The sequence below is a fragment of the Chionomys nivalis genome, chromosome 4 (assembly GCF_950005125.1).
Source record: "Chionomys nivalis chromosome 4, mChiNiv1.1, whole genome shotgun sequence".
Lineage (NCBI taxonomy): Eukaryota > Metazoa > Chordata > Mammalia > Rodentia > Cricetidae > Chionomys > Chionomys nivalis.
The window spans coordinates 44,155,221-44,183,099 of record NC_080089.1 but is presented as its reverse complement, the minus strand read 5'-3'; the positions used below and the strand labels follow the sequence as shown (position 1 = coordinate 44,183,099).

Here is a 27,879-nt window from a genome sequence, read left to right as displayed (position 1 = left end):
GGAACACACCTGGTGCCCAAACTCTTAACTCCAGATTTCCAGCCTGGGATTCTGGGAAGAGCAAAGTTTTCCTGTTTGCTGAAGAACTTGAACACACACACACACACACACACACACACACACACAGAAGCACGCATGATGTAAGCACACGTGCACTGCATATGAACTCTCAGGGAGACAGCATACAGAGGTGAAATGTGCCTGGGGACCACTGGCCCGGGTCCAGCAAACGGACAGTTTCTTGAGCCAGGATCTTCATAGCAGTCGGTGATGCACGAGGAACTGGTTAAGATTTCTGGAAACGTACCTCACTCTGAGGAAGAGACCAGGAAATCAGACTAAGGGTGTGTATGAAACATAGAAGCCCAAGGACTAGAAAGTCGAGAGCCTACCATCCCCTAGGATTGAATGCCAGCAGGCATTCTCTGGGAGAAAGGAGTTGCACTCTGAGGCTCATGGCAGGGGTTCTGGTACAGTCTCCCTCTGCATTCTGCATTATCTTCCCCTACCCAAAGAATGGGGGGAGGCTTGGCCATAGCCCCAGCTTTATGGTTATAGACAGGAGACTGGCAAGGAGGCAGGGCCAGTAGATCCTTGTGTCCTGATGGTCACCTCCCTGCCATGGAAGGTAGCCTCTTAGCGCCCTCTAGTGGCCAATTTATATACCTTTGGTTCTCACTGGGGGTAGAGAACAATATTGGTGCTGGAGTCAAGCCTAGATTCACCCTTTTATAAACCTCTAGGCACTGTTCCAAGGGAAGGGAAGGAGCGAAAACAAACATCTTTGTCTGATCCCAAGCCTGATATCTAACCAAGACAGTTTGGTCTTGTCCCAAGCCTGACATCTAACCCTGTCTTGGACGTCCCTGCACACGCAGGGTTCAGGTGGCCCCTCTCTAAACACACCCCACCCTCCTCCAGGCTCATCCCTGTGCTGAGCTCACCTCCATCTTGCTATAAATCCAGGGGAGTACTTCTGTCACTTTGGTGTACACACCAGGCTTGTTCCTCTGGCCACAGCCTGTGCCCCAACTGGTGACACCTGCCAGGTACCAGCGGTTGTTCTGCTCACAGACAAGAGGTCCTCCGCTATCTCCCTGCAAGGAAGAGCCAGAGAGTGAGTCAGCCTGATGCAGAAGGAGGTTCAAAAGCAGAAAAGGATGGATCTCCGATCCCCATGTTACCCTAGCACTCCTGCCATCTCCCATCTCCAGGGTCGTAAGACCTGAGCCCCACCCACAAGGACCTCACCTGGCAGGAGTCCCTCCCTCCTCGAAGGTCGCCAGCACACATCATCCTCGGGGTAAGGTAACTGTCATAGACTGAGTAGCCATTGCACTTCTTGAAGTCGATGAGGTTGACCTGAACCTCTCGAAGATAGATAGATGTCTTCTCTTCAGTGAGGTGAACGTGGGGAGAGAGGATAGGAAACCAATGAGACCGTGAGAAGCTTCACAGTCATCAATTGCTCCCTCGGGACCCAAACTCTTAGTCTTCTGGGAGTAGAGGGCACCATGTCTGTGCCCAAACCCACCCCGAAGAGGCCATTCATGGTGGAACACACATTCTCACACCATACACAACTCACTGGCCATACTGAAACAGAGGCTTGTTCCCACATGAACTCACAAGCCTGTGGGCTACCTGACTGTGATAGTTTGTACAGACTTGACAGGGCCTGATCACCTACGAAAGAAACCTCAGGGAATGTCTGGGAAGGATTTTCTTGACTAGTTAACTGAGGTAGGGAGACCCTCCCTAAATCTGGGCAGCACCGTTTCATGGGCTGAATAAAAACAAGACAGAGAACTGAGTAGCAGTACCAATAAAAGTAATACTAGTAATGCTACTTAATAGTAATGTCTCTGCTTCCTGACTACAGACACAGTGTGACCAGCCGCCATGACATCCCTGCCATGAGGGATTATATCCTAGAACTGGGAGCTAATAAACCCTTCCTCCCTTAAGTTATTCTGCCAGGTGTTTTGTGGCAGCCACAGGCAGGGTAATGAACACACTGAGTTGGCACACTTGTTTACATTCAAAGTACCATCTCATATGCCATTTGTTTCCAGAAGCCTCGAGACTTTAGGGCAGGTCTTGATCTCCCACTTATATGTCTAGACCCACAGGACTAAAGAAATGGTTTGCCCACCTCTTTGTAGCTAATCAGTGAGGTTTCCACTAGAGGGAGCAGGAAATAGTGATCTGACTGACTGGCGAAGGTGGCCTGAATGTAAGAACCAGGCTGGCCAGGCCACAGTGTCGTGGACAGTCATCGATAGCTGATCCCAGACAAGGTGCTCAGACTGAATGAGTCCAAGTAAAACTACTCCGCCGTCCTCCCTTCACTGTCCCAGCAGTGCAGGTCTGTAATCTCAGTACCCAGAAGCTAAGGCAGGAGGATCAGCTGAAGGCAAGCCGAGATTGCAAAATGAGTGCAGCTTCAGCTTGGGCAGCCTACTGAGTACAAAGACCTAGCCACGCCATTCAGTAGTAGAGCACTTCTTTTTAACATGAGCAAGAGGCTCTGGGTTCAAGACCCAGTACTGCAAATAAAAAGTCCTTATGTAAACCACAGACACGAACATCCTCTCTCCCGGTCAGTCCAGGGCTCACTGCTCCTCCATCATGGTTGTAGACTCTACCTTCCTTCTGGATGAGATTATTAAGTTTTCCAGCCACTGCTCCTCAACAGCATCCAACCTAGAGAAAAGCACCACTTCCTTGAACTCTCCCCAAGCTACCCACATCCTACAATACGTTCTTTTAATAGTTTCTTTTAAAAAAGTATTCATTTTATGTGTATGAACTTTCTTGTCTATGTCTGCTGTGGGATAATGCTATTGAACAGTGTAAAAATTTATCACTAGTATTAGCTTAATAAAATACTTATTGGCCAGTAGCCAGTTAGGAAGTATAGATGGGGCAACCGGATTAAAAGAATCCTGGGGAGAGGAAAGGCAGAGAGTCAGTCACCAGCCAGGTGCAGAGGAAGCAAGATAAGAATGCTGCACTGAAAAAAGTCACCAAGCAGCGTGGCTAAACATAGACAAGAATTATGGGTTAGTTTAAGTTGTAAGAACTAGCTAATAATAAACCTGAACTAATAAGTTAAAAAGTTTATAATGAATATAAGCCTCTGTGTGTTTCTTTGGGACTGAATGACGGCGGGACTGGGTGGGACAAAAACTTCTGTCGACATATGTCTATGTTACCTGGTCCCCTTGGAGGCCAGAAGAGAGCCTTGGGTCCCTGCAACTGGAGTTACAGGCTATTGTGAGCCACTACATGAGTGCTGAGAATAAAGCCCAGGTCCTCTGAAAGCGTAGGAAGAACTCTTAACAACTGAGCCGTCTCTCCAGTTCTTCTAACAGTCTCTTACTGAAAAGTGTATTTCCCCTCACTGTCGTGAACAGTAAACCCACACTGTTCAGCTGGAGAGACTTCCTAGCAGTCTTGCCTAGAAGGTGTTCTCACACAGACTGTGCCGATGGAATCACAGGTGTCATGATCATATATTAACCATGAGTCTGTGCGTTCAAACTCTCACCTGGATAGGCCTTCATCAGCATACATGGCCTACAACAGGCACACACATACATACAATGTACAAATATGCACACACACAGCCTTGCATCTCTTCCTCTCACCGTCTGTCTCCTTGGTTTTGCCGAAGCCAGTGATCCAGCAGGTCTCATTGAGGCCGAAGGTTTGTCCGTGCATAGGGAGGCAGGCAGGGTGGATGTGAGCTGTAACAAGAAATTTAGGTGTCAATAAAAGAGCAAGGCTGGGGGTTTGGGTAGAGGTCGGGGTGAGGTGGAGCAAATGATTTGTAGGAGTGTGATCCTTGCTCTCTCAGTAGCTTTGAATCCTCTAAGGTTTTGGACTGACCAGACCTGAAAGTCAGTCATTTCAACTGACCCTTGCAGCCCTCAGTGTGCTGCCAGCATCCACGAAGTCATTCTGGTTCCAGTGTCGTTGAGTACACTCGACACATAGCTTTGGTGCATAGCTTTGGGGGCTTGCTTAAGCCAAGCTGGCACGGGGAGGAACGTCTCTCCCCAGCAACAGCAGTTCTGATTAAGGCTCTCCCAGGCCTTTCCCTTAAAGCGTGGAGAATGAAAGATAAGTTTCTGATGTTAGGGCTATGTTGCATGCCACCTGACCCAGGAGGGCACCTGTTGGCTGGCCATCACTTGGGGCTCTCTGTCTGAACAGTCATCCGACATAGGGCAAGTAAACCTTCCACACAGAAAGACTACATACCTGAAAGCCAAGACCACAAACCCCTGATAACCAGCTCCCATGCTGGGCACCATCTACCAAGTGTTACTGCCCATCACTTCACAAGCTGCCTCAGCATGGGATCCCCTTAGGTGGTCTGTGATACTGAGCACTCAACTCCGAAGCATAGGAGGAAAATACTAGCTGGTAGAACCTTGCAGTATGCTCAGTCATCTGTTATGTCCATTACTGCATTCTGCACCTGACCCAGGCTCAGGGATCCATGAACATTTGAGGAGGGAGAGACAAAGGAGGGAGAGGTGAATTTGGGTTGTGATTGTTGGTTTTAGATGCCAACTTGCCATAACCTGGCATCCTTTGGAAAGGGACTCTCAATTGAGGAGTTATTTACATCAGGTTGGCCTGTGGGCATGTCTGTGGGGGATTATCTATCTTGATGTTAATTGATGGAAGAAGATCCAGCCTGTTGTGATCAGCTCCATTGCACAGGCTGAGCCCTGGACTGTCTAAGAGAGGAGAAAGCAGCAAGGATGCCTCTGTTCCCTCTCTCTGCTCTTGACTGTGGATGTGATGTGACTAAGCTGCAGGAGCTCCTGTCTTGACTTCCCTGAAAGGATGAACCATAACCTGGAATTACAAGCCAAATAAAACCTAACCCCCACCCCACCCTGTGCACCTTTTGGTCAGGGCCCTTTATCACAGCAACATAAATGAGATTGGAACATGTGCTAAATTCATTCACAAACTGGGTCTTAAACATTGGTATCTATACATTTTGTCTACTAAACCAAACATTGGTATCTACACACACACACACACACACACACACACACACACACACACACACGTAAATGAAAATGAAAAGGTAATATCAACTATAAATTTAAAAAAATCAAATCATGATTTCCTCTTTATGCTCATTGTTGAAATGTGTCTTAACATGTAACATGGTTGTATATGTTCTGTAGCTGTAGATTGCTCTTGTTTGGGGGAGGAGCTAAATTATTGAGTTTTTACAGAGAATACTGTAATTCAAGAAAACCCTGCCCGGATTTGTAAACCAAAAATCCAATCCAAGCATATGGTCTGATCATAGGGTTACATAAATCTGAACTGTGGTTCTTAGACTTCAGGTCTTCTTCATGCCCCAGGATGTGTCCACACCAGGAGGGAAACTGAGCTAAAACACAGGTAGGTATTTCAGCCAGGTGGTTTCAGAGTTGTACAAAGTTGAGAATTCCTGTTCATGTTTTGTCTGTGTGAGTTGCAGAGGAAAAATGCTGCTTGAGCTCCCATCTTAGGGCTCCATAGCTGAGCCTGGGTGGGTGTGTCCATAGCCCTAGGCTCCATAGCTGAGCCTGGGTGGGTGTGTCCATAGCCCTAGGCTCCACAGATGAGCCTGGGTGGGTGTGGTCATAGCCCTAGGCTCCATAGCTGAGCCTGGGTGGGTGTGTCCATAGCCCTAGGCTCCATAGATGAGCCTGGGTGGGTGTGGCCATAGAGACGTAGTTCAGAGACAAGACTGCACATCAGAGTTCTGCCCAGCACTCTTTCTCCTCACCCCATTCTGATGAGTTAGCCACTCTGATGGATGGCAGACACTGTTTCCTATGGATGTGAGAGGAAACACCAGTTCATAGACTCCAGGCTCCAGAATGTCTGGCCTAATCAGAGCTCCCCAAGGAAGAAGTGCCTGCTTCACTTTCATGAGACCTTTCTTGGGCTTTTCTTACGCCCCATTCTTCAGACTCTCTTCTAAGCTTCCTTAACCTGTCTTCGCCAATCTCTTTAAAGACTTTAATTTTTAGTTATGTGTGTATGCATGTCTACGTATGGCTATGTACACAATAGTTCAGATGTCTATGGAGGCCAGAAGAGAGCATCAGATCCCCTGGAGCTGGAGTTTATGAGGGGCTGGACACAGGGTGCTGGGGCCTTGGGTCCCCCTGGTAAAGCAGTATCTGCACTTAGCCACCGAGTCTTCCCTCCAGTCCTATCCCTCGTTAAGATGTCACCCTAGCTATCCTCTGCACGGTCCCCAGCCTGCCATGCCTGACTGCCTTCTCATCTCCTTCTGATTCCCTCACATGACACCATGGGCCCTTTCTGGCGGTCTTGGTGCACCTGTTCTAATTGCCATTGTCTATGTGGCGGACACATAGAAAGGAGTGAGCACATGAGCGACCGAATGAAAGAATGACCATCAGTGTCACCAGTGATCTGAGAACGTCTGTAGCCTTTCTGTCATGTAGCTTTGCTCCCAAGTTGGAGCAGTGAGCCCCTCAAACCTGTGCTCATCTCGTGTTCTCTACCAGAGTCAGGTAGCGAGGACCTTGACTTGGAGTCAGATCCTCTGGAAAGCATCCAGGAGCTACTACTGCCTGTCACTCACACCCTCGGTTAACATCTGTCTCTAAAGCTCTTCTTCCCCATAGGTCAGATGGAGCCCAGAGGCTCAGTTCTCCTGGGCTGGTGGGGAAGAGTTCACACAGTCATACATATTAAGTATCTCCCAATGTGTTATGGCTCAGATGTAAAATGTCCCACACAGGCTTCCTACATGATTAAGCACTTGATACCGGCTGGTGGCTCCGCTTTCGGAGATCATGGAAACTTTAGAAGGTGGTCTTTGCCAGAGGAAGTAGATTGCAGGGATGGACCTAAAGATTCATGTCCCATCCCCACTTCCTGATCTCACTTGGAACAAGCAGATACAAACTCCTGCTGCCTTGAAGCTACATGCTTTCTATTGTGCCTCTCCTTCATGGGCTGCATCCCTTCCAGCCGTGAACCAAATAAATCCTTCTGACCTTAGAATGTTCCTCCTAGGTGTCCTGTCACAGCCATGCGATGAGTAGCTGATGCATATTGTCTGGCAGCTACTATGTGCATAGTTGCTAACAGTGAGTCAATTCAATCCATTTACATTTATTAAGATCAGTATACAAGCCCTATCCCTTTGGCCAATTTATAATGTGAGACATGTCATTTGGGGCACACATATTTCTAAATCTTGGGCCTAAGTCTCCCCAATCAATATTTTCTTTCTTCCTTTCCCTATGCGTTGTTCATATGTATGTGTTCACATGTATGCATATGCAGACACGTGTAGGTGTTGTTGCCCATACAAATGTATCGGTCAAAGATTAATATCAAGATCTTTCCTCAATCATTTCCACACCTTGTGTTTTTGAGACAACGTATCTCATTGAACTAGAAGCTTTGGCTGGCATCAAGCCCCTGGGATCCTCTTGTCTCCGCTCCCCAGTTCTGACATTGCAGGCACATGCCGCCATGCCCAGCTTTTTACTCTGGTTCTGGGGATCTGAACTCAAGTCCTCATTCTTGAGTGACTGGCACTTTATGCACTGACTCATCTCCTCTAAACCCCCAGTTTTCTGACTTGTAAACAATATTTCATGTAATCTCTAAGTTTCTTTGGCTTTTGCTATGATGACACCCTGGAGCCTTAAGCTGGGTGAACAGGGGCTGCAAGTCCAGGTGCTGGGAATCAGGGACCCATTCACTCACGTGACAGGGTCAGAGGCTTGGAAAGCCTCATGAGGGCGATGTCATAGTCATCCTGCTTATCGGTGTAGTTGCCATTGATGATGATCTGGGAGATAGAGGCAGCTTCAGGCAGCTGGTGCAGGTTACTGGTGCCTGCATACACCTTCCAACCCTCCAGAACCATCTCCTGGGTCCTACAAGAGCCACAGAGTATGAGGGCTGCGGTTATACACCTGGCACAGTTCACTGGCAAGACCTGCTACACACGGGCAGTCAAAGCAGGAGCACTAGGCTGGAGACAGGAGGATGGATAAAATGACCTCTGAAGGAGTCCTCTAATTGTGAAGCCTAAAAATGGCCTCTCACTCTCCTCAAAATTGTTCTGAACTGGCTGCCCTGAGCCTTAGAGTGGGGGAAGAACCAAATGAATGAATAACTCCTCTGTGTGTCATGCATTCCTACTACCCCATCTGTGTGGCACTAAGGATGGAACCCAGGGAGTGGGACAGATGTCACCAGCCACGCAGATTTACACAGGACAAGGAAATGAAGATTATTTATGCGGGGAGTCAGTTTCCACAAGATCTGTGCTATGGGTCCCCAAAGGCTGCTAGGGACCCTCAGAAGCCAGCTGTGCCACCCTCCAGCTGTCCCTGTCCCTCACGTCCTGAGACAGCATTCCCGATCGTCACTCTTGTGCTGTTAGGTCTTGAGCTGTTGTTGCAGGAGGTGGTAACAACAAGCCTGGGCTTCATTTCGTCTGCTCTCTGGGAAAGGGTCTGAAGCTCTTCCGGTCTGCCTTAGGGGCCTCATTTCTCATCCTTAGCTCAAGTTCAAAGCCAAACCCTCACTCACATCTGATCTTCAGGGCAGTAGCTGACCCTGAGGACTAGGCTTGCACTAAAGTGTCCATAAGCCCTTTCTAGCGGCTCCAAGTCCCCAGCAGCATCTAATAAAGCCCCCACCCCCCAGGCACTTACGCAAAGAAGCAGTGGGCAGCGGTGAGCACCCACTGGGCATCGATGAGGGTGCCCCCACAGATGTGGGTGGTGCGAAAGTGCAGGCTGACTTGCCAAGGCCACTTGCTCTCTGAGGTCACGGCCCCTCCCACGATCCGCCCGGTCATAGCTCTCAGACCACAGTCTGGGGGTAATGGAGAGGACAAAACATGACACGTGCTTCTTTTAGAGCCTCTGCTATTCCTCTTGGGACTCGCTCAGGATAAGGAGGGGCAACCTGATGGGTGTGCTCAGATATGGGGCTTGCAGAGGAGAGAGAGCAGCTTGCTGTCTGAGCAGTGGGCACTGCAACCACAGCCTGCACCCTGATTTCACCAAAAACATAGCTCCGGTGGAGCTCCTCACCTGCCTGGGCTCTGATCTTAGGCAGGGACATTGGGAGTAGTGACAGTTGCCCTGTAGGGCTCTCAACGTCAGTAACTACAGCTATATCTGTGCAGACAGAGGTGCGGTACCCTCCATGGACAAGCACGAGTGTTGACACAAAATTCCCAGCTAGCCCACACCTGCTGTCCTCCCTCAGTTCTCAGCCCTTACCAAAAGTCCAGGGGACTCATATGACTCCCTTGGAATGACAGAGATCTCAGGGCTGAACTTCCCAAGGTCAGAAGGACCAGGAGGGAAATATTACCGAGGTACCGTAATTCTTAGACTCTCTGGCCCTGAAGCAGACTCACTGGCCTGGATCCCGAGAGCAACCATCTTCCCTAGAAAGGTTCCATCCCTTTGCCCTAGAAAGTCCCCTCACTCCCATCCTCAAAGGCCACACTCCAAGAAGAAAAACAGCTTACGGGAACACTGGAGGGAGACATACCGCTGGGAAGGACACTCAGACCTGCAGCACAGGGCATAAAAGGTGAGAAAGGGGTCAATTAGCTGCTTCCTCATCCAGACTCGCACAAAGGAGGTGGGGACTCAGACCCTCCCTCCCCCAGTGGGTGATTCTCCTTATAGTGCTTTCTCCAGGAATATGGATGTGAGGAAGCTATCTCCACCATCATCCCCTTGCCTCCCCAGATTTCCTTTGCTGAACCAAACATATAGTCTAGTTTTATGTTCTTTGAGCCCCAGTAAGCCTCCATGGTCCCAAACTCTTTCCACAGCTAAGCAGACCCTAATAAGCCTCTTCTATAGCCTCCTGCTCCTCAATGTAGCACGCAGGAGGCCTATCCCAAAGCAGCCACCGAGGGACCATCTCTCAACTGGAGGCTTGTTTCTCTCACCTTCACATTAGGTAAGCAATCCTAGCAGGAAGACTTCCATCTTTAGGGAAGTGTGGGGGTGTGTGACTGGGATGAAGAGGAACTGCTGTGTGCAAAGATGACAGGAAGGGCCGAAGCTTCACAGATGGACCTCCTGGGCCCAGGCCACTTGTACCTGTCAGTCCCCTGCTCCTGTCCCCAGTGATGCATCTTTCCATTCTAACACCACCAGGTGGAGCCTTGTGGATTAGCTCTCTGTGGCCCCATTGTTTCTTAGTCATCTTTTAGATCCAGTAAACTGTTTGAGATTAGGAGGCAGGGGCCTCTGACCTTGGGGTGATCTCGTCCCCAGATCTTAGATAAGATTTTTGAAGCCCTGGGTGTCCATAGCATTTTGCAATGGAGCCTGGGAATCTGGGTTCCAGGAAAGTATGAGAGAGGGGCTCCCTGACACTAAGCACCACCCCACCTCAGTTCTCTGCCTTGTCGGTTGTTACACTGCACCTGTACAGGCTCTCCTGGATGGTGGAGTTGTATTTGGACAGTAGAAAGCTGCTGGTGATGTCCCTGTGGGCCACCGCGGATGTTCTGTAAGCGCTGCAAAGAGGAGAGAGGGAGAATGAGTACCTGCAGTCAGCCGACCCTAAGCCCTCCAGCAGCATCAGAGCCCTACGGCCTGGCAGACAGAGGCAGGCCAGAATGGCCCGTGTGGTGGCCACGCCTGCACAACGTTCAAAGCCCTACAGCTAGCCCAATAGCTCTCCAGCATGGTGTAGGTCTGGCCACAGCACCAGTTCCTGGTTAGAAAGGCACGTTCTTGGCTCCACCTCAAACGGACCGAAACCGCTCTGAGGGGCACCCAGCCACCTATGTCTTGACAGCTCCAGGCAGTTCTGGTGCATCCTTGACTGTGAGAACACCCACCTAGCCCTTTATGTCGGGACTGGCTGGTTTTTACCTCAACTTGACACAACCTGGGGTCATCTAGGAAGAAAAAAAACCTTAATTGAGAAAATGCCTCCATAGGACTGGCCTGTAGGCAATTCTGTAGGGTATTTTCTTTCTTAATGACCTGGGAGGGCCCATCTTACTAAGAGTGGTGCCATTCCTGGGCAGGTGTACTAAGTTGTATAAAAAGTCATGCTGAGCAAGCTGAGCAAGCCGACAGCTCACTCACGGTCACCCGGAGAGTGATCCGGTATATATGATAGTGACTCTCAGAACAGCTTGCCTCTGAATTATTGTGGGCATTTGCTTAAAAAGTTCTAAGTCCTAATTCTAGAGATTCAGATGTGAGGTCCATTTTTACAAGCACCCTGGTGATTGCAGTATGTTCTACTCTGCCTGGAACTTACGTACATTTCTAGAACATTCTATATCCTTCCGTGAACTGGGCCTGAGAATATGCTATTCCTCCACCCAAGCACAGTTAAGAACCTTCTCCACTGTGTCCCAACAGAGCCCCTCCCACTGTGGGACTGCTGGGATCACCCTAGAGGGTCTGATTTTGTTCTTTCGTGCCTATGAGTCCCATAATCTCCTAACTCTGAGGATGCTCTTTGCATAATGGCAGTCGAAGCTGAGGACTTTCCACTTGTACGAGATCACACACGGACAAAGACAGCTGGGACTTAAGCCTGGAATAGTCAGTCCTTCCTTTACACACCAGGACTCTGACACTGAGTTAGTGGCAGAGAACACGCTCTGAGTCCTAGCTCCACCGTATCTTTCTATGTGTTTCTTCTAGGGGAGCTCACAACCTCACACTCACCCATTCAACCCTAAACTACTCAGCTGAAGAACTCAGAGAAAGGACTGAGGATGATCTCAGCTGGGAAAGTGCTTGTCACAAGAGCGTGAAGGCCTACGTAAAGGCAGGTACTGTGAAGTTCACTGTGAAGTACAGACAGGCTGATCCCTGGGGCTCGACGGCCAGCTAGAATAGCTCGCCTCACAAGCTTCCGGCTGATAAGAGACCCTCTCTCAAAAATAAGGTGACTGACTCCTGAGAAACACCTGAGGCTGACCCTACACACATACATACATACTTGTGCAACCACATCCACACAAACACATACAACTCAGACCACAATGGTGAATCTTGGAGGTGCCTATCTGGCCTTCAGGTGAGAGGACCCTTCAAGGAGGAAGGCTCCCAACACTGATTCCTTGGTGTAAAACGTTTAAAGCCGAAGCCTCACCGGATTGGCCAAACCACACCTGTCCTGTCCTGTTTCTCATTCAGTGAGCTTCATAACTAAGCCACAACTGCTGTGGTTCAAATCACACTGAAAGTTTTGCACGTCTGAGTTCTTAGTGCCCAGTGTAAGAAATGAGAATCTGTACAAACACCCACACTCCTCACAGACCCATCCCAGAACCACTCAGTTGGTGATGGCCCAGAAGGGGTTTTCACAAAAAGAGCCCTGGGGAGAACAATGCAATCACAGTTTCCCCAACACACAGTGGGGAAAAGGCAGTGTCCTGGGGTGTCCTGGATTGGTGGGATCAGCAAGGGTCTTGCAGGGCCTCTTCCCTTGTTCCTCCCTCCCTCCCTTCCTCCCACCCTCTCATTCCTTTCTTCCTCCTCCCCCTTCCCTCTTCCTTCCTCTTCCTTTAATTTTTGAGGCAGGTTCTCTCTGTTTAGCTCATGCCAGACTCTCATTCCACGCTTACCTGTTAAAACCCAGCTGCTGGCAGGTCCTCTCAGAGTCGCTGTCACTCCAGCTGCTGCTGCAGACAGGGAGCCACTCGCCAGAGGACCCAGAGTAGACCTTCAGCAGAGACCTGTCCCAGTCGAACCTGACTGCAGGACAGAGAAGGGCAGAGCAGGGTCTCAGCACCCAGCAAACACCAGGCTCTTGGGAACAGGTTGTGGGAGGCTCTGGAAGAGGTGTGGGAAGGCTGGGCTGCCCAAGCAGTGATGTCTGGAGGCCCAAGGCCTTCATAAGCACAGAATTAAGGCCAAGGGCTGTGGCTGGGCAGCGGTTCATCCATCAGGACTCAGGAGGCCGTTGCTGGGAGATGGACAAGCATCTCTCCCTTAGAAGGCAATGACACGCTCAGAAGAGAATATGACAAGGAGCACAGCATCGATGACCTGAGTGTGTGCTTGTGGGACAGCCTTGCTCATGGATAGGTGCAGTCATGGGCAAGGGTGTGTGCATCAGTAAGTGGGGAAGTGAAAGGATGGGACAGCCACACCCCCCAGCAAGGGTGTGTGAGACCACGCAAGCACAACCACAGAGGGCTAGAGCCCAACAGGTCTTTGTGCTTGGCTAGGACTTGAAGAAACCAAAGGGGTCACAAGTCTGAACAAATAAATTGGGCTCAGAGCACCCTCAGCCTGTTCTCCAGTCAGATTTCCTGTTTTTTTCTCTGTCTGACAGAGTTTACGTCACTGTCACCAATCTCATCCAGCCCATTCATTTTACAAGTTAGCATCAGAAGCTCTAAGACGCAGGTAATGCCTTCATGTCATATAATGTTCAAAACCAAGTTTCAAATCTTTGTCTGCTGTGATTCAAACCAAGATCTTCTAACTCTCTGCCCATTGCCTTTGCCCCAGCTACTACATTTCATACTGTGTGCAGTCCCCAGAGTGTACAAACAGGTGCCCACACACACACACACACACACACACACGCACGCACGCACGCACACTCATGCTTCCCCCTGCTCAGCCTTCTTACCACAGCCCAGCTCGTCAGTTTTCATTTTACAGTCCACCACTCCATCACACACATATGCACGCACGCATGCAAGCACACACGCACGCACACGCATGTGTCCCCCTGCTCAGCCTTCTTACCACAGCCCAGCTCGTCAGTTTTCATTTTGCAGTCTGCTACTCCATCACAGCGAACAGCGTGGTTGGAACAACTCTCTATCGGTTCTTTGTGTTTGATCCCTGTGTGGCCTCGCCAGAAGTAGACTGGAAAAACAGAACAATCGACAAAGCAGACAGCTGGTCATTACCAGCAACTGAGGGACAGCACACTCAGCAGCCCAAGGCTCTGGGGATTCTCAGACACCGACCTGCAATCCCTCTTGGACTCTGGGGCTCTCGTCCCCCATCTGTATGGAGAGAAAGGCTGCTCAGGAGTGTTCTAGAAAGCTCCCGCAATCAGAACAGCCCCAGAAAGATTTGAACAGCCAGCTACCCAGAAAAGGAAAGAGAGAGACCAAGAGAAATAACCAGAGATGGCCATGAATCATACTTTGGAAGCTTCCTCACCCTATGTGTTAGAAAGGACAGTAGTCAGAGGAACTTTCTCCTTCAGTATCCCAGAGTTCCCTATTGGAACCCCTCTGGCAACTCCTCTTCTCTGTGCTACATGCATACAAACATACAGAGAGAGGGTGGAGGGAGAAAGAGAGAAAGAGAGAGAGAGAGGAGAGAGAACACTGCTAACCTGGCCTGTTTTCTTACCAGATAGCAGTTTCTAAGTTTGCGTCCTCTTCCCTCACTCCTGAACATGTGTGTCTCTTGTATTTGGCCCTTGCTTCCCTGCCTCTCTTTATGCCTTTCTGTGTGTTTTTTTTTTTTTTTTTTTTTTTTTTTTTTATTCCATAAGCAACATTTGGTTCTTTTCCAAATGTGCAAGGAAGCTTCTCACACCTTCTTGGGAACCAGTTCCAAGTCTTCCTCTGCCTCTAAGCCTGATCTATCACTCTACTGCCCAAGACAGCTCTCTATGCAGCTCCCCACCCCCCAGGCCTGTCATCTAATGCCAAATCCCAGCCTCTGCATCTCCTCAGATCTGACCCCATATCGTCTCCCCAGCTCCATCATGGTCATGGTCACTCAGAAGGCCCCCTGCTGAGGCAGTCCCTTCCCAGTGCAGACACACAGCCTCCTATTCCCTCCGGGCTATTCCCTCTCAGTGGCTTTCTCTCCTCCTCCCACACCCCAGATGCTGAAGCTCCAAGGAGTCCTGGGCGTCCCTCTCAGGGCTTGGGAAACTGCACAGCATAGGACCCCTGGGAAGTGTTTTGGATGGAGTGATGATGGGAGAGGAACCAAGAGGCCGGGCTTGACTATAGATCATACTACCTCTCTGGCCTCCATGAAGGAGTGGTGGGGACTTCGGGAAATGCTGCAGAACCAGGTTAGAGCTTTAAGGCTACTTGGTGAGCTTCCCCTTGAATGTCTCATGTCCCTCTATGGTCATTCCCATTGTTCTCAGAAGCAACGCAGTCTACTGGCAAAGGGGGAAGGAGCAGATACAGGGTATCAGCTCAAGGCGACCTGGAAGCCATTACATGACCACACCACAAGGTCAGCAGGTGGGAAACTGAGACTCGAAATGGCAACTAACTTGCTGACATCATAGGGCTCATGAGGAGCAGAGGCGGGATGCTGAAGCAGTAATGTGTAGTCGCAAAGCTATGCTATAACCGCATGCTACCCGCTTCCCTTAACAGCCGTGCCATCGGAACTATCCATGCACTCATCCATCTCTCCGTGTACCATCTCATGCTGTCTTTTCCACGGAATCCTCAGTGTCTGGTTAAAGCTTTCCGGCCTCGTGTAACAGATGGGCTCCAGGCTCTCAAATGTGCATCTCCTCATTGTCTAGATGCATTCCTCCCCTCCACCCAATGCAGACCTTGACCACCTGCCCCCCATATGCACACACACCTCTGACGTTCAAGAGAGGCACCTCTGCTCTCATACTTTCCAGGTCCTCACCTGGAATTGCATGCACCCTACCCTGCGCCACTCTCTCGTGTTCCTGACAGTCGCATTGAGATCACTTAGCCCGATTTACTTTTAGCTCTGTTCTTCAGGAGTGGATGACCCTTCCTGGGACGGAATAGCATGAGATGCGCTCATCCTCGCTCCCTCCTAGGCTCCCCTTTTTGGGCTGGCTTCTAATGGATTGCTGATCAAGGAGCCTAGGGCATGTTCTGAGTGTCTTTTCCCAAAGGACAACGTGAAGGGCCTGGATCCCAGACAGCACACCTTGACCCCTTGACCTTTGGAGGCTTTTCCGTTATTTTTTTTTTTAAAGATTTATTTATTTATTATGTACACAGTGTTCAGCCTCCATGTATGCCTGCAGGCCAGAAGAGGGCACCAGATCTCATTACAGATGGTTGTGAGCCACCATGTGGTTGCTGGGAATTGAATTCAGGACCTCCGGAAGAGCAGTCAGTGCTCTTAACCTCTGAGCCAACTCTCCAGCCCCCTTTTCCGTTATTTTAATGGCATGTTGGTTTTCATAGACAGCTATATGTTTTCATAGTGAGATATTATGCCAAAAATTGTACGCTTCCCTTATGTAGTTCTCCTGGTCCAGGTAAAGTGGAATCTTATGAAGTATGGGCTGAATTGAATGATTAATGACGAACTGGATCCTATTTAATGTTACTGAAACACAGTCCAATAGAGTTCGTGCAATTGCTCCAGTGACTCATCAGAATTCAACCGCAATGATGAACCCTAACCCAGAATCCCATGGTACTCCACACTCTTAGCCCAGTCGTCTCAAAGGACCCATAATCCAAGGTTCTTATGCGGATATGAGTCCCTCCATCCCTGTGGTATGGCTCCATGTCCCCATTTCATTCTGAGATGACCCAAACCCACCCTGTCCCCTCTGTTCAACTCACAGAGAAGGATGAGTGAGATCACCAGGCTGATGAGAAGAATGATGCACCCGATGAGGGGCAGCTGTCTCTGGGTCTCCTGCCAGGAGAACTTGGGCGAGCTGGGACCTAAGAACAGGGTGGCAGGGAAGGAAAACTGCTGGGGAGGAGTTCAGCATGGTGGAAGACAAAGAAGGAAGCAAAACTGGCCCCTGCGGATCTTGCTAGGACCCTTGCGCCTTGCAATGTATCCCCCCCCCATCTCCACCTCTCTTATGCAGCCCCTCTCCTTGGCGAGGCACTGTGCGTGTGTCCTGCTATTTCATCTTCACAGCATCCCATGAGCTGAGTCTTATTCGGTCCATTTCCTTAGATGGGGAAACTGATGCTCATTGAAATGCAATTAGTTACTCAAAGTTGCTAAGCTGGTGACCATTTGGTCAGAGATTCCAATGCAGTGTCTCATTTCAGAATCCATCCCACCAAAGTGCCTCTCCTATCCTGGACAGAGACAAGCGAGGATTGGCCCTAAACCTTGAGTGTTTCTTCACAGTCAAATAGCAGCCAGGCTTGAGTAAATGGGGGTAAGGCAACGAGGTCAGGCTGACAGCAGTCTCCTGAGGGGAAGAGCCGAGGCTGAAGGCCCACCGGGCTCTTTGACCTTTCAGCAACTGAACTGCTGAACCTCATGCTCCCTCACTGCTTCCCTGCCACACACACATGCCACACACACACACACACACACACACACCACAAGTTTGGAAGCCTGGAGCGTGTCAGAGTCCCTCTCATTCTTCTTCCACATAGAAACAGACACTGGTCATGACCTTGCACTACTGCAGACCCTAGTTTCCCCGGCACACACACAGATCAGCCCCTCCTCTAGCCAGGAGACCTTGCTCTTGAGATCAGAGCTCTCCAATAGGCAGAGCAGTCTTCAATGTTACAGCTTCCTAGCTCCTGGCTTTGGGATCCCCCTCCTTTTGTCTAATTTTCCACTGTCTAAGGCTCTCATGTTATGGTCCTTGTCTATCCTCACCTCTCCAGGTACCCCATGTCCTGCTCTGGCTGTCTCCCGTGTCATTATCCCAGGATCATGAGGAGCAGAGTGATTTCTGAGACCATCCCTCTGCCCAAAGACACTGCCCTGGTTCTCTACCCTCCCTGCGATGGCCCCCTTACCTGGGCTCTCCCCGGTGGCCCTGGTGGCTGCTGCTGACCTGGCAGGAGATGCCCGGATGGGGACAGCCCCCAATGGTGTTGCTCTAACAAGGTACACTCTCGTTGGGGAGGATGTCGTGGAGGCTGACCTGGCCGATGGTGACCTGGTAGGTGATACCCCAACTGGAGACGACCTTGCTGGTGAAGCCTGAGGAGGAGAAGCCCGGGATGGAGATGCCCGGACTGGAGATGTTCTTGCTGGAGAAGCCTGAGGAGGAGAAGCCTGGGATGGAGAAGCCCGAGGAGATGTCCTTGCTGGAGAAGCCTGAGGTGGTGTCCTTGCTGGAGAAGCCTGAGGTGGTGTCCTTGCTGGAGAAGCCTGAGGTGGTGTCCTTGCTGGAGAAGCCTGAGAAGGTGTCCTTGCTGGAGAAGCCTGAGATGGTGTCCTTGCTGGAGAAGCCTGAGGAGGTGTCCTTGCTGGAGAAACATCCTGCAAATAGAATGAAGGACATTCCTGTGTCTACTCCCAGCCAGCCCATTCCAGATGTGGGCCCTACTGAATGGGAGGTGAACACTCTGGGGCAAGTGGCAGGGGACAGAGAAAGGCCTGTGCTTGAACATACTCAACACAAGTCCTGAGCAGAGAAATCCAGAGTTCTCTTGAGAACACCTTACACAAGCTGGGATCATTGTCACTACTGAGTAGTCACAGAAAGTATAATTTTCAAGTCCTCTCCTCCAGGATTCAGAGGAGATTGGATTGGCCACATCTTCACTTTATTGGGGCCCGTATGCTGTGTTCAAGGAAGATTTTGACCACACTTAAGGCAGGACCCAGAGAGTCTCCCGTAGAGAGCTGCTGGGGTCCATCCATGGACAGGGGTAGTTACACGTGAGAGCCCTTATCCCAGCTGGCAGCACGGGGATATATCTGATTGTGTTTAGGGACATTCAGGCACCTGCTTCTGATGCCCCAGCTGTTCCGACACCAAGGTCACCTTCTTACCGCTGCTGTCTAGAGAATAGATTTTCAAAATAAGCTGACTTATTTGGCCCCTACAAGGAGGATGGGAACAAGGAAGGCAGAACTAGAGAAGACATACTTGTTTCTACGGGTGCCAAGAGGTGAACCCAGGGCACTGTGTATGGCAAACAAATGCTCCATCGCTGAGCTACACTCCTTGCCCAAACTTGGCTTTGGGTATAGTAGGCGACTACTCTGCCCCTGAGAAACGCACTCGGCTGAGAATGCACTCGCTGACAGAGTCAGGCAGCCCTGGGGCCCAATCTTGGGCCCGTCCTTGCATAGCAGAAGGACTGGAACCAGCCCCTGAATCACTTAAAGCTTTCTGTTCATCTGTGAAATAGTCTGGCACCAATAGGGGGAGTCCTTGCCGGGGTCCAGGATGCAGAAGTCACCTAGTAAATAACGGTTTCTTCTCCCTCTTGTCTCTACATGCAGAGGGTCAAGAGAACCGAGATTCAGTGGCCATGGAGACCGGGTGAATGAGGGGAGAAAAGAGTGTTGGGAAAAAAGCCAGACTGTGGTCCTTTATTTAGAGGGACAGGCATCAGCGATGTGATGTCCTGAGCGAACTTCCCAGCAGTGGTGGCCTGAACCTTGGCTCCTGGCAGGGACCTGTGTGACAGTACCTCCATTGGTGCCCATCCTTGTAAACTCGCTCCACTCTTCCCTACCACTGGGGAACTTCCTATGGTTTGACATAACAAAGTACACTTTAGAATCTACAGCAAACTTTCACGTCTGTGGGGTTCTCAACTCATCCTGAGAACTGGTTCATCTAGAAGATAATTTTATAGGGTTGGATTACCAAAACCACAGAGTCAGGATCCCACCCGGGGCTCCTTACATCTGCCTTCATGCATGAGAAACTGTTGTGTTGTTTTCTGAACACTGACACGGGGCACTCTGAGCATTTGAAGCCTGACAAAGAATTGGTGTCTGAGGCCTTGTAAGGCAGGTGTTCCACTGGGGGCTGAGGCAGAGCCCAGGGATTTCTTGGTAGGATCTTGACCTTGTGGTACTTTTTGTTGTGTACTATGGTTGCCTCCCTGTCCCCATTCCCCCTCCCTGCCAGGCCTGATTGGAGTCTTGTGACCCAGGACTACAGCCACTAGGGTTACACGACTATGCCCGAATTCAGCCTTGTGATATGAGCAAGCGACTTTACGCCTTTCCACGCCAGCTTCCTTATCTGTGAGGTGGGGGTAATCACCTGGCTTTGTATCCCAATAGTCACAGATGTGACACACAAAGCACTTGTACATAGTAAGGGCTGGGATGACACTGGCTGTTGACAGTTGGGTCTGCCTGATGTTTGAGAATGCTTGGCTGGAGATTCATCTGCTTGAGCAGGGTTGCACCCATTCCCTTCTAGGGCAAGAGCCAGCCAGAGCTTGTTTGACTTGCATAAACAGGGCTAATCTCATCTCCTTCCCCATACAACCGGGAATCTATGTGAACAAGCCTGGGCTATACACGAGGGTCAAGCTATAATGAAGGTAACAGCCCATGAGCACCTTACTTGGTCCCATGTCAAGCTCCTACTCGCTTTTTGTAGTTGGCAGTGTTGGCTCCACTTTACAGATATTAGAACTGAGGGTTGGTAATAGACCTCGCTGCCAGTCCTGAAATTAGAGTTCAATTCCTGTCACTCGCATGGCAGGAGAGAAATGACTGTTGCAAGTTATCTTCTGGCCTTCTTGTGAGTGTACCACACACAACACACATGTAAAAAATTAATAATAAAAATGTGATCAATTTTCAAATTTCTAGGTAGAGTAAGGAAGAGGGCTTGTGTTCTAACCAGACCAACTTGTAACCAATGATGTCACAAATGATCAAAGCAGTCTCCCTCGTGTCTCCTGGGCTCACCATCTGTAGAGTTTCACACATACTTTCCAGTCTGGTTCTCCCAAGGGGCCTGGTAAGCCAACTGGTAAGAATGGCCATCTCTGCCCTCCTTCTCTGGTTTTGTTTGTTTACACAGTTGCTTGTCTGTTTGTTGAGATGGGGGTCTCGTGTTGCTCAGGCTAGTCCTGATGTAGCCAGAGATGATCTTGAACTTCTGATCTATGTACAGGTATGTGCCATCACACCCAGTTTGGGCAAAGGTGAAGATCAAATTCAGGGCTTTGTACATCCTAGGTTTGCACTCTGCCTGCCTAGCCACAGCCACGGATCAGCCATCCACACTCTATCCAGGTGAGCTGGGACTCAGGAGAATGGCCCCAGCTTCCCACTTAAAGGAACTCTTGTGGGAACTGCAGCCCCGAGTTGATATCCCTGGGCCCATCTGAGGTGCTTATCTGCAAGGAAAACATAATAAATTCCCTCTGCTCCTGGAGCGGGGAAGGAAGGAATTTTGAGTTCATGGTGACTGTTCCTTGATCCCTGCCGGGGTCAGGCTACAGTCCCTTCGCAGCCCCCTCCTCATTTGGTGCCATGGTATAAAAGCCAGCCCCAGCAGGACAATAAAAGAAGCTGTTCCACCTCAACCTCGTGCTCTGTGTATTCATTCAACCTGGACACCCTCTGCCGAGATTCTTGGTTCCAGCCCACGCTGGCGCGACAAACTCCCAATATCCTGAGTTCCCAGCCAAGGACCCTAGCTGTCTCCAACTGAGCTTGACCCTGTGATCCTGGCACCTCATCACAAAGGGCTTGAGGGGAGAGGGTTAAGAAGGTCGGGGGCAAGGAATACAGGGAAATTAGGGGAGGGGAGATTTGTGAAGTGGAGTAAGAGAGAGTGAGAACAGAGAAGAAACTGGTGATGGGACAGGAAGGTGAGAAGTTGGTAGAAGCTAGAGGAGGTACTGCTGGAAAGCTGGTAGGGAGCCCTGGGTCAGAGGGCACTCAGCCCCAGCCTTGACAGACTCAGCCCTGTGTTATCAGGGCGGGGGTGGGGGACTGGGTAGCGTAGGGCCTCTCAGACCTATGCGGGAAGACAGACCTAGAACCCCAAAATCTGGATGAGAATGACACTTGGAGAACTGTGAGCCCCAGGAAGGTGTCAGAATGGAAGGACAGCCCTAAAACAAGAAGACAGAAGTCACTGAACTTTGACCCAGACTTCACAGGTCATTAGGAAGCACCCTCATCTTCAGAGCCCATGAGAAGAATTCCAGAGCCCACAGCCTCCCTCTGTACGCATTTCTTGTCCTGCCACTCCACCCCTCTGGAAGTGTTTCCTGATGTCTAACCTACTACAGCCAACTCATTCCCTCCCCCTCCATCCTTGGAAAGCAATGGCAGAGATGTCACCCTCCCATATGGAGGCTTGACTTTGCCCTGGAAACAGATGGGGCCCCAGGAAGGGAGGAGACTTCTTGCCCAAGGTCCTTAGGTACTAAGGTAGAACCAGGGGACCAGAACTCAGGCCTCCCAATCCCATCCTTTGCTAGTGAGCACAGCTTCCCGGAAAAGAACTTGTAATGGAGTCCTTGCAGGGCCCTGCCCTTTGCACAGCCTCCTACAGACCAGAGGCCATTCAAGCTGCATGGGCAGGTGTGTTGATGACAGAGTTAGCACCTGGGTAACTCGGGACATTTCCTACCACTACCATTAATTCCTTCTGACCCCACCCCATGGTCTCAAAGGTCATTCTTTTACATAACAATCAGGCGTCAAACACGCTGCACCTGTCATCTCTGATGCTCCCGGCTGTGCCTGAGGAGCTCCCGGGAACCTGTTCACAGTTTGTTGGGCTGTCTAGAGGTCCTGATGCGTCACTGGAGACCAAGAGGGCAGGAAGGGTATATACCATGAAGGAAGGCAGAAAGCTTGACATGGCTGTGTGTGGCTGTCATCCTAGTGTTAGGGACATGGAGACTCCGACCTTTAGAGTTCACCAGCCATAGACTAATAGAATCAGTACACTTCCAGTTCAAGGAGAGACCTTGTCTTAAGGCAATAAGGAGGACATTAATAAAGAAAGACATCCTGCTCTGACCACCTGTGCACTCCCATGCATGCACCACACACATGAGCACATGCATGCAGGTGAGCATGCATGTGTGTACGCGCACACATACACACACACACACACATGCACACACATATGTATATTTTTTCCAAAGTCCCATATAGCAGAACAGGAGCTAAAGCACCCCCTCCAAGCCCCCATTTCTAGTCCTGGCTCCCTTCTACCTCAGCTCCCAGGGATGGATTCCTCACCCCCAGGTGAATGGGGCATTCTTTCGTTCTCTTAGGTGGTGGGGCTAGTTAAAAGCTGAGTGTGTCTTGATTGACCTCCCCTGAGTTTCCTGTGGGTTAATCAGATAGCTAGCGATTGCTGCAGGCTGAGCTCCCTGGCTCCTCAGCCCCACACAGGCTTTTCTGCTGGACCCAGAAAATGTGCAGCGGCCTCTGCAGTGACAGACTGTCAGCCTCAGACAGGCCTGTGGGGGCTCCCTTCCAAGGTCACTCTCTCATAGAGCCGTCAAGGGATGGAAGGACCTTGAAACCCCACTAATTGCAGCTTTCTTTCTAAGATGGTGACCAAGGTCCAGAGAGGCTCTGACAAGCCCAAGAGGCCATGTGAAGGCAGTGGCAGGGCCAGAGGTCACCTGGTCCCATCCTTGAGTTGCTGCTATCTAATGCTGCGCGCGCCATTGCCCTCTTCCTGCCGCCTCCAGTGAGCAGGCCCAGACTCGGGCTCTGGGGCACCGCTCTTTACCAGTGACCCTGAGTTTTAGGGACTGTCGAAGGAGGAGGCACATGAGCTAGACCATGGTCAGAGCCCAGCACTCTGGAGCCCTAATCCCTACTGGAAACTATTGTTTTTTTTCTGTTGTTGTGTTTTCAAGAATTTTGCTATATAGCCCAGGCTGTCCTGGAACTCCCAATCCTCTGCCTTTCAAGAGCGGGAATGATAGGTACGCTTCCCCTGTCTAGTCCAGGAACTGCCTTTGATAAGGCCTAGAAGGTCCTGGCTACTGGAGTGAGGACCATGGACCAGACTAGCCCAGCGCAAAGACAGGCTTCACAGTGCCCCTTGGGACATGGCTCTCCCCGACGCTCCTCCTCTAGAGAACCCCACAGACACAAGCCCCCTCAGAAGGCAGGCTGTCCTCCATTGCCTCTTCCAGAACACAGGACCAGCTTTCCCAGGCATATGCATGCAATATGAGCTCAGGGACCCAGTCAGCCTGACCAGCAAACCCTGTGTGAAGTACAAGAGCTTGCTTCAAGCCTAGGCAGCACGTCCCTGCAGGCTCTCGGCTCCTTAATGCCTAAAATGAAGGGATCGGCAACTGTTTCCCAGAGGCTTAACGTTAAAGTCTCATAGAGTTACCATGGAGCTCGGTCATGGGCCCTCATGGTAGGGCTTGAGCCCTCCCCCCAGACAGAAATTCACATTTTTTCCTGCAGTGGCCTCTACCCAGTATTTCATTTGAATAGAAGAGGCAACTGCTGCAAGAACTTGAAAATGACTGCCCTGGGTGAGCGAGCATCCAGGTCTTTCAGTTTAGAATGCCTCTTGGCACATGAAAGAGACCAAAAGGAGGAACCATGAGATCATACCTCACTCTTCACTTGATGAATCACTCATTCATTCGTTCATTCATTCATCCATGCATTCATTCATTCATTCATCCATCTGTTCATTTACCAATGACTTTAAAGAACATGGTGTGTGAATCCAGGAAGATGGCTCAGGAGTACAGTACTTGTCATAAAGGTGTGAAGATCTGAGTTCAAATCCCCAGAACCCATGTAAAGTCGAACATGGTAGTGCACATCTGCAATCCCAGTGCTCCTATGGTGAGATGGAAGGCAGAGACAGGAGGATTCCTCTAAGGGAATGGGCCAGCTAGCATGAAGTATGTATGCAACAGTGAAAACCAGAGAGTCCATCTCAAGAAAGGGCCAACTCTCAAGGATGTCCCCTGATTGCCACACAAGCCCTGGAGAGAAAGAAAGAGACAGAGAGATAGAGACAGAGAAAGAGAGAGAGAATGTATGTCACACCCATACATCATATAAATACATAAAGATTAAAAATAAAAACAAAACATTGAGTGCTCAAAATGTTGCCAAGCAAATGGTATTGTCTGCCTCTGTTTCCCTGCTAAGCCTCTCCTGTCTACACACAAAGGTAGTGATGTATGGAACTAGGGCCTAGTGGGTACTTTGAGCTGTCTCCAGCAGAGGAGCCTCCACCCATGAGTGCCAAGACCTTTGCTTGGAGGACAAGCTGATGTCCTGCTGTGTCTTCCCACCTGTCCACCTGTCAGGGTACGGTCCACCCCCATTGTTGCTAGACAAGAGGAAGCTGTGTTGCCAAAACAAGGCACTTAAGCTAAGTGGCCACTGTTACATCAGCCAGTCTTCCTGCCCAGCGCTAAGTCTGGAACCCAGTGTTCACTCCCACATATTCACACTAAGTCACAGGGGACAAGACAGAATGAGACTCGGTGGGGTGTGCCAGGTGCATGCTGATCAGCACCAGTGACAGCACAAAACAGGTGTTCCAGAGAGGGGTGTGGCCCTACAGGACAAAGGCAAGCTGTTGGCGGTGCCTCCAGGTTGGGGCAGTGGGATGTCAAGGGGTCCTGAGAGTACTGGTCCTCCATCTTGGGAACGTGGCCAGCCTCCTGGGAAGGATATGCATCTTGGCTCAAACTGGGCCTCACATACAGCCAGCTGCACTGCAGGAAGTCTTCCTTAGAAGGCACTCCATTCCTCCAAGCATTGAAATACATGACCCACTTGGCAAAAGCACAAGAATAGCACGTACACCCAGTAGGGCATACTTGCAATCCCACTGTGCATCATTCCAGTGACTTCCAGTGGAAGCAGAAAGAGATCTTCGGGACCATTATTTCAGCCCTTCTCTTGGTCAGGTGAGGAGAATAGGTATAGAGAGAAGAGTCTGTCCCACTTTAGAGGGGCCAACACTAGACTCCAGATGGAGATGAAGATGAAAAAGCTACATGTCATAACTGTGTCTGCAGCTGTGGTAGACTAGATGCCATTCAAAAGGAGCCTGACTATACAGAAGACTTCTTGAGACAGGTGCTCCATTTTACAGGTGGAGACACCAAGGGACGGGAAGCTGAAGTGAATGTGTTCTGTCACTTTTGTCCACCATAACGAGTTTCTGCCTCGCTATTGCTGGGATTAGAGACACGCACCACCACACCTAGCTGCTCCATCCCACTCCTATTTAACTTAAGAAATCCTATGAGACAAGATTAGGGGGCAACTTTAGGCTCCTTGTTCCCAATTCTGGGGAGGTAAGTTCTTCAGCAGGACATCACCTCCGAAACCCAGCTCGGGAGGAGGGGTAAGCACTCTGACGGCTCCCAGCTCAAACTCACCACCTTTTAGACAACTCAGGCCCCTTCTTCGAATCTGGGGACTAGCAAATTTCCAAGGAGGGCAATCCATGACTGTGGCCGAGGGGTCCCATGCCTCCTACAATACATCATTCTTCCCTGTATAGCCCCTTTCTGCTGAGCTTAAAGACATGAGCCAAAAGGACCAGAGGGGAGAGAGAGCAAGGAAGGCAGCCGAGGAAAGGAAGGGTCTAGAGGGGTCTGGGAAAGGAGGAGAAGAAGACAGAACCCTCAGCAGACACATACCCAGGATCAGAATGGACCACTAGCTAACCGCAGCCTAGAACAGAGGATGGGTTGAACGTCCTCAAACCAAGGGCTTATTAATCTGTCCCAGAGTCTCAGATCTCACAATATCAGTAAAGTACAAAAGTGTGGAGAGGAACAGAAAACACTAGCCAAGGGAAAGTTAAGGAGAAAGGGGCGCATTGAACAAAGCTTCGGGGATACCTGATGCACACACATGACTCGCTTTTTACACAGGACACCCCCACTGCTCTCTGTCACCTCTAAAAGCAGCAGAGAAAGAAGACTGAGTTGTAGTAGAGGATACTGCGGTTAGACATAAGTAAGAATTTTCTATGTGCATTAAGTCCCCTAGTAAGTGACCAAGAATAGATAAAAACCTCCTTGAAAATCTTAAATGTATATATAAAAGTCACATTTTTTTTCTGGGAAGGTTTAGGAGGTTCTTGGTTCTCAGACCAGCAAAAAATAACTTAGATTAAATCAGATTCTCAACCAGTCAAGTTGACCATGTAACAGGCCTCAGCCACACAGTCCTAGGGTTCCTAGTAACCAAACCCCATGTTTTATGGTTTTCTCCTCTTATGGCTCCTTCTAGAGATGAAGATAAAAGGAGGTTGAAATCTCCGGGTCCCAGGCAGCATCCAGTTAGAAGAGGCATTCTATTGTTCCTAAACCCAGGGCAGGCCTTGGCAGTGCCCCGCCTGTCTCCAGCCTGTCCCTGCTCAAGTCTGGGAGAGCCTGGGAGATGTTGGCCTACTCACCCGGTGGCTGCCTCTGTCCATGGTCTAAGAGGATGTGTCTTCCAGGCTCAGCTGATGTCAAGGGGAAGATCCATGTTGACCCCCAGGTCCTCCAGCATGTGGGGAAAAGGGGACTGAGGGCTGAGGGCCGGCCCCCAGCAGATGGGGCGGGGAAACTGGTCAGATGTGTGAGGTAATCTCAGGTATAAACAGCCTGGAACTTGCCAGACCTGTCCTTCAGCCCCATCCCAGGCCATCCCTGTTACTCAGCTAATACCTGGGCTCTTGAAACTTCCACCACCAGAGTTTATGTGGAGCCTCTGTGTGTGGGGTCCCCTTCACTGTCCCTCCCAGAAGGCATCAGACAGACTCTGGGATTGTAGGAAGCTCTCTGAAGCACTCAAAATATGTGCACCTGAGCACACCAGGGACAGCCCTGTCCCCATAGTGTGTTCATTCCCAAGTGCTCTCATGTCCAGATCCCAAATTTGGGCACCTGAGGTGGACTTCTAGGTTTTTCTGAATCCTGCTTATTTTTATGAAAACACTTAACAACAAAAAAATGAAATCGGGTGGTTTTGAATTACACACATAACGAATTACATCCATTGACAGCAATAAATTATTATGAACTAAACCGAAGTCAATTAGTATAAAACATGTAGGTATGTGAAGGGAAACCGGTCCAGGGAATATTGAGGTGACTCACAGCCTCCTACCTTGCGCTCCATTCTGATCGTCAGAGGCAAAAGAAACAGGAAGAGACGTATGTCCTTAACCTAGAGTGGCTGT

At 50.1% G+C, this 27,879-nt stretch overlaps 1 protein-coding gene across 1 annotated transcript; it reads right to left on the bottom strand.

Moving 5' to 3' along the window:
• On the bottom strand, positions 1-27,129 carry Tmprss13 (transmembrane serine protease 13). The gene is made up of 13 exons (XM_057768297.1): positions 27,109-27,129; positions 17,756-18,224; positions 16,598-16,702; positions 13,791-13,913; positions 12,656-12,785; positions 10,484-10,576; positions 9,569-9,612; positions 8,739-8,901; positions 7,780-7,952; positions 3,654-3,752; positions 1,252-1,394; positions 945-1,097; positions 1-313 (listed from the first exon to the last, which is right to left on the bottom strand). Exons 1-13 carry the CDS (start codon positions 27,127-27,129, stop codon positions 287-289), a joined length of 1,743 nt encoding a protein of 580 aa, XP_057624280.1. The 3' UTR covers positions 1-286.
• Positions 27,130-27,879: the final 750 nt, after the last annotated feature.

Coding starts and splice junctions, on each gene's coding strand:
- Tmprss13 (XM_057768297.1), bottom strand. CDS start 27,129: ATGGACAGAGGCAGCCACCGG. Junction 16,703..17,755: donor GGCCACCGGGGAGAGCCCAG/GTAAGGGGGCCA, acceptor CCCTGTTCTTAG/GTCCCAGCTCGCCCAAGTTC. Junction 13,914..16,597: donor GATCTCACTCATCCTTCTCT/GTGAGTTGAACA, acceptor CTGTTTTTCCAG/TCTACTTCTGGCGAGGCCAC.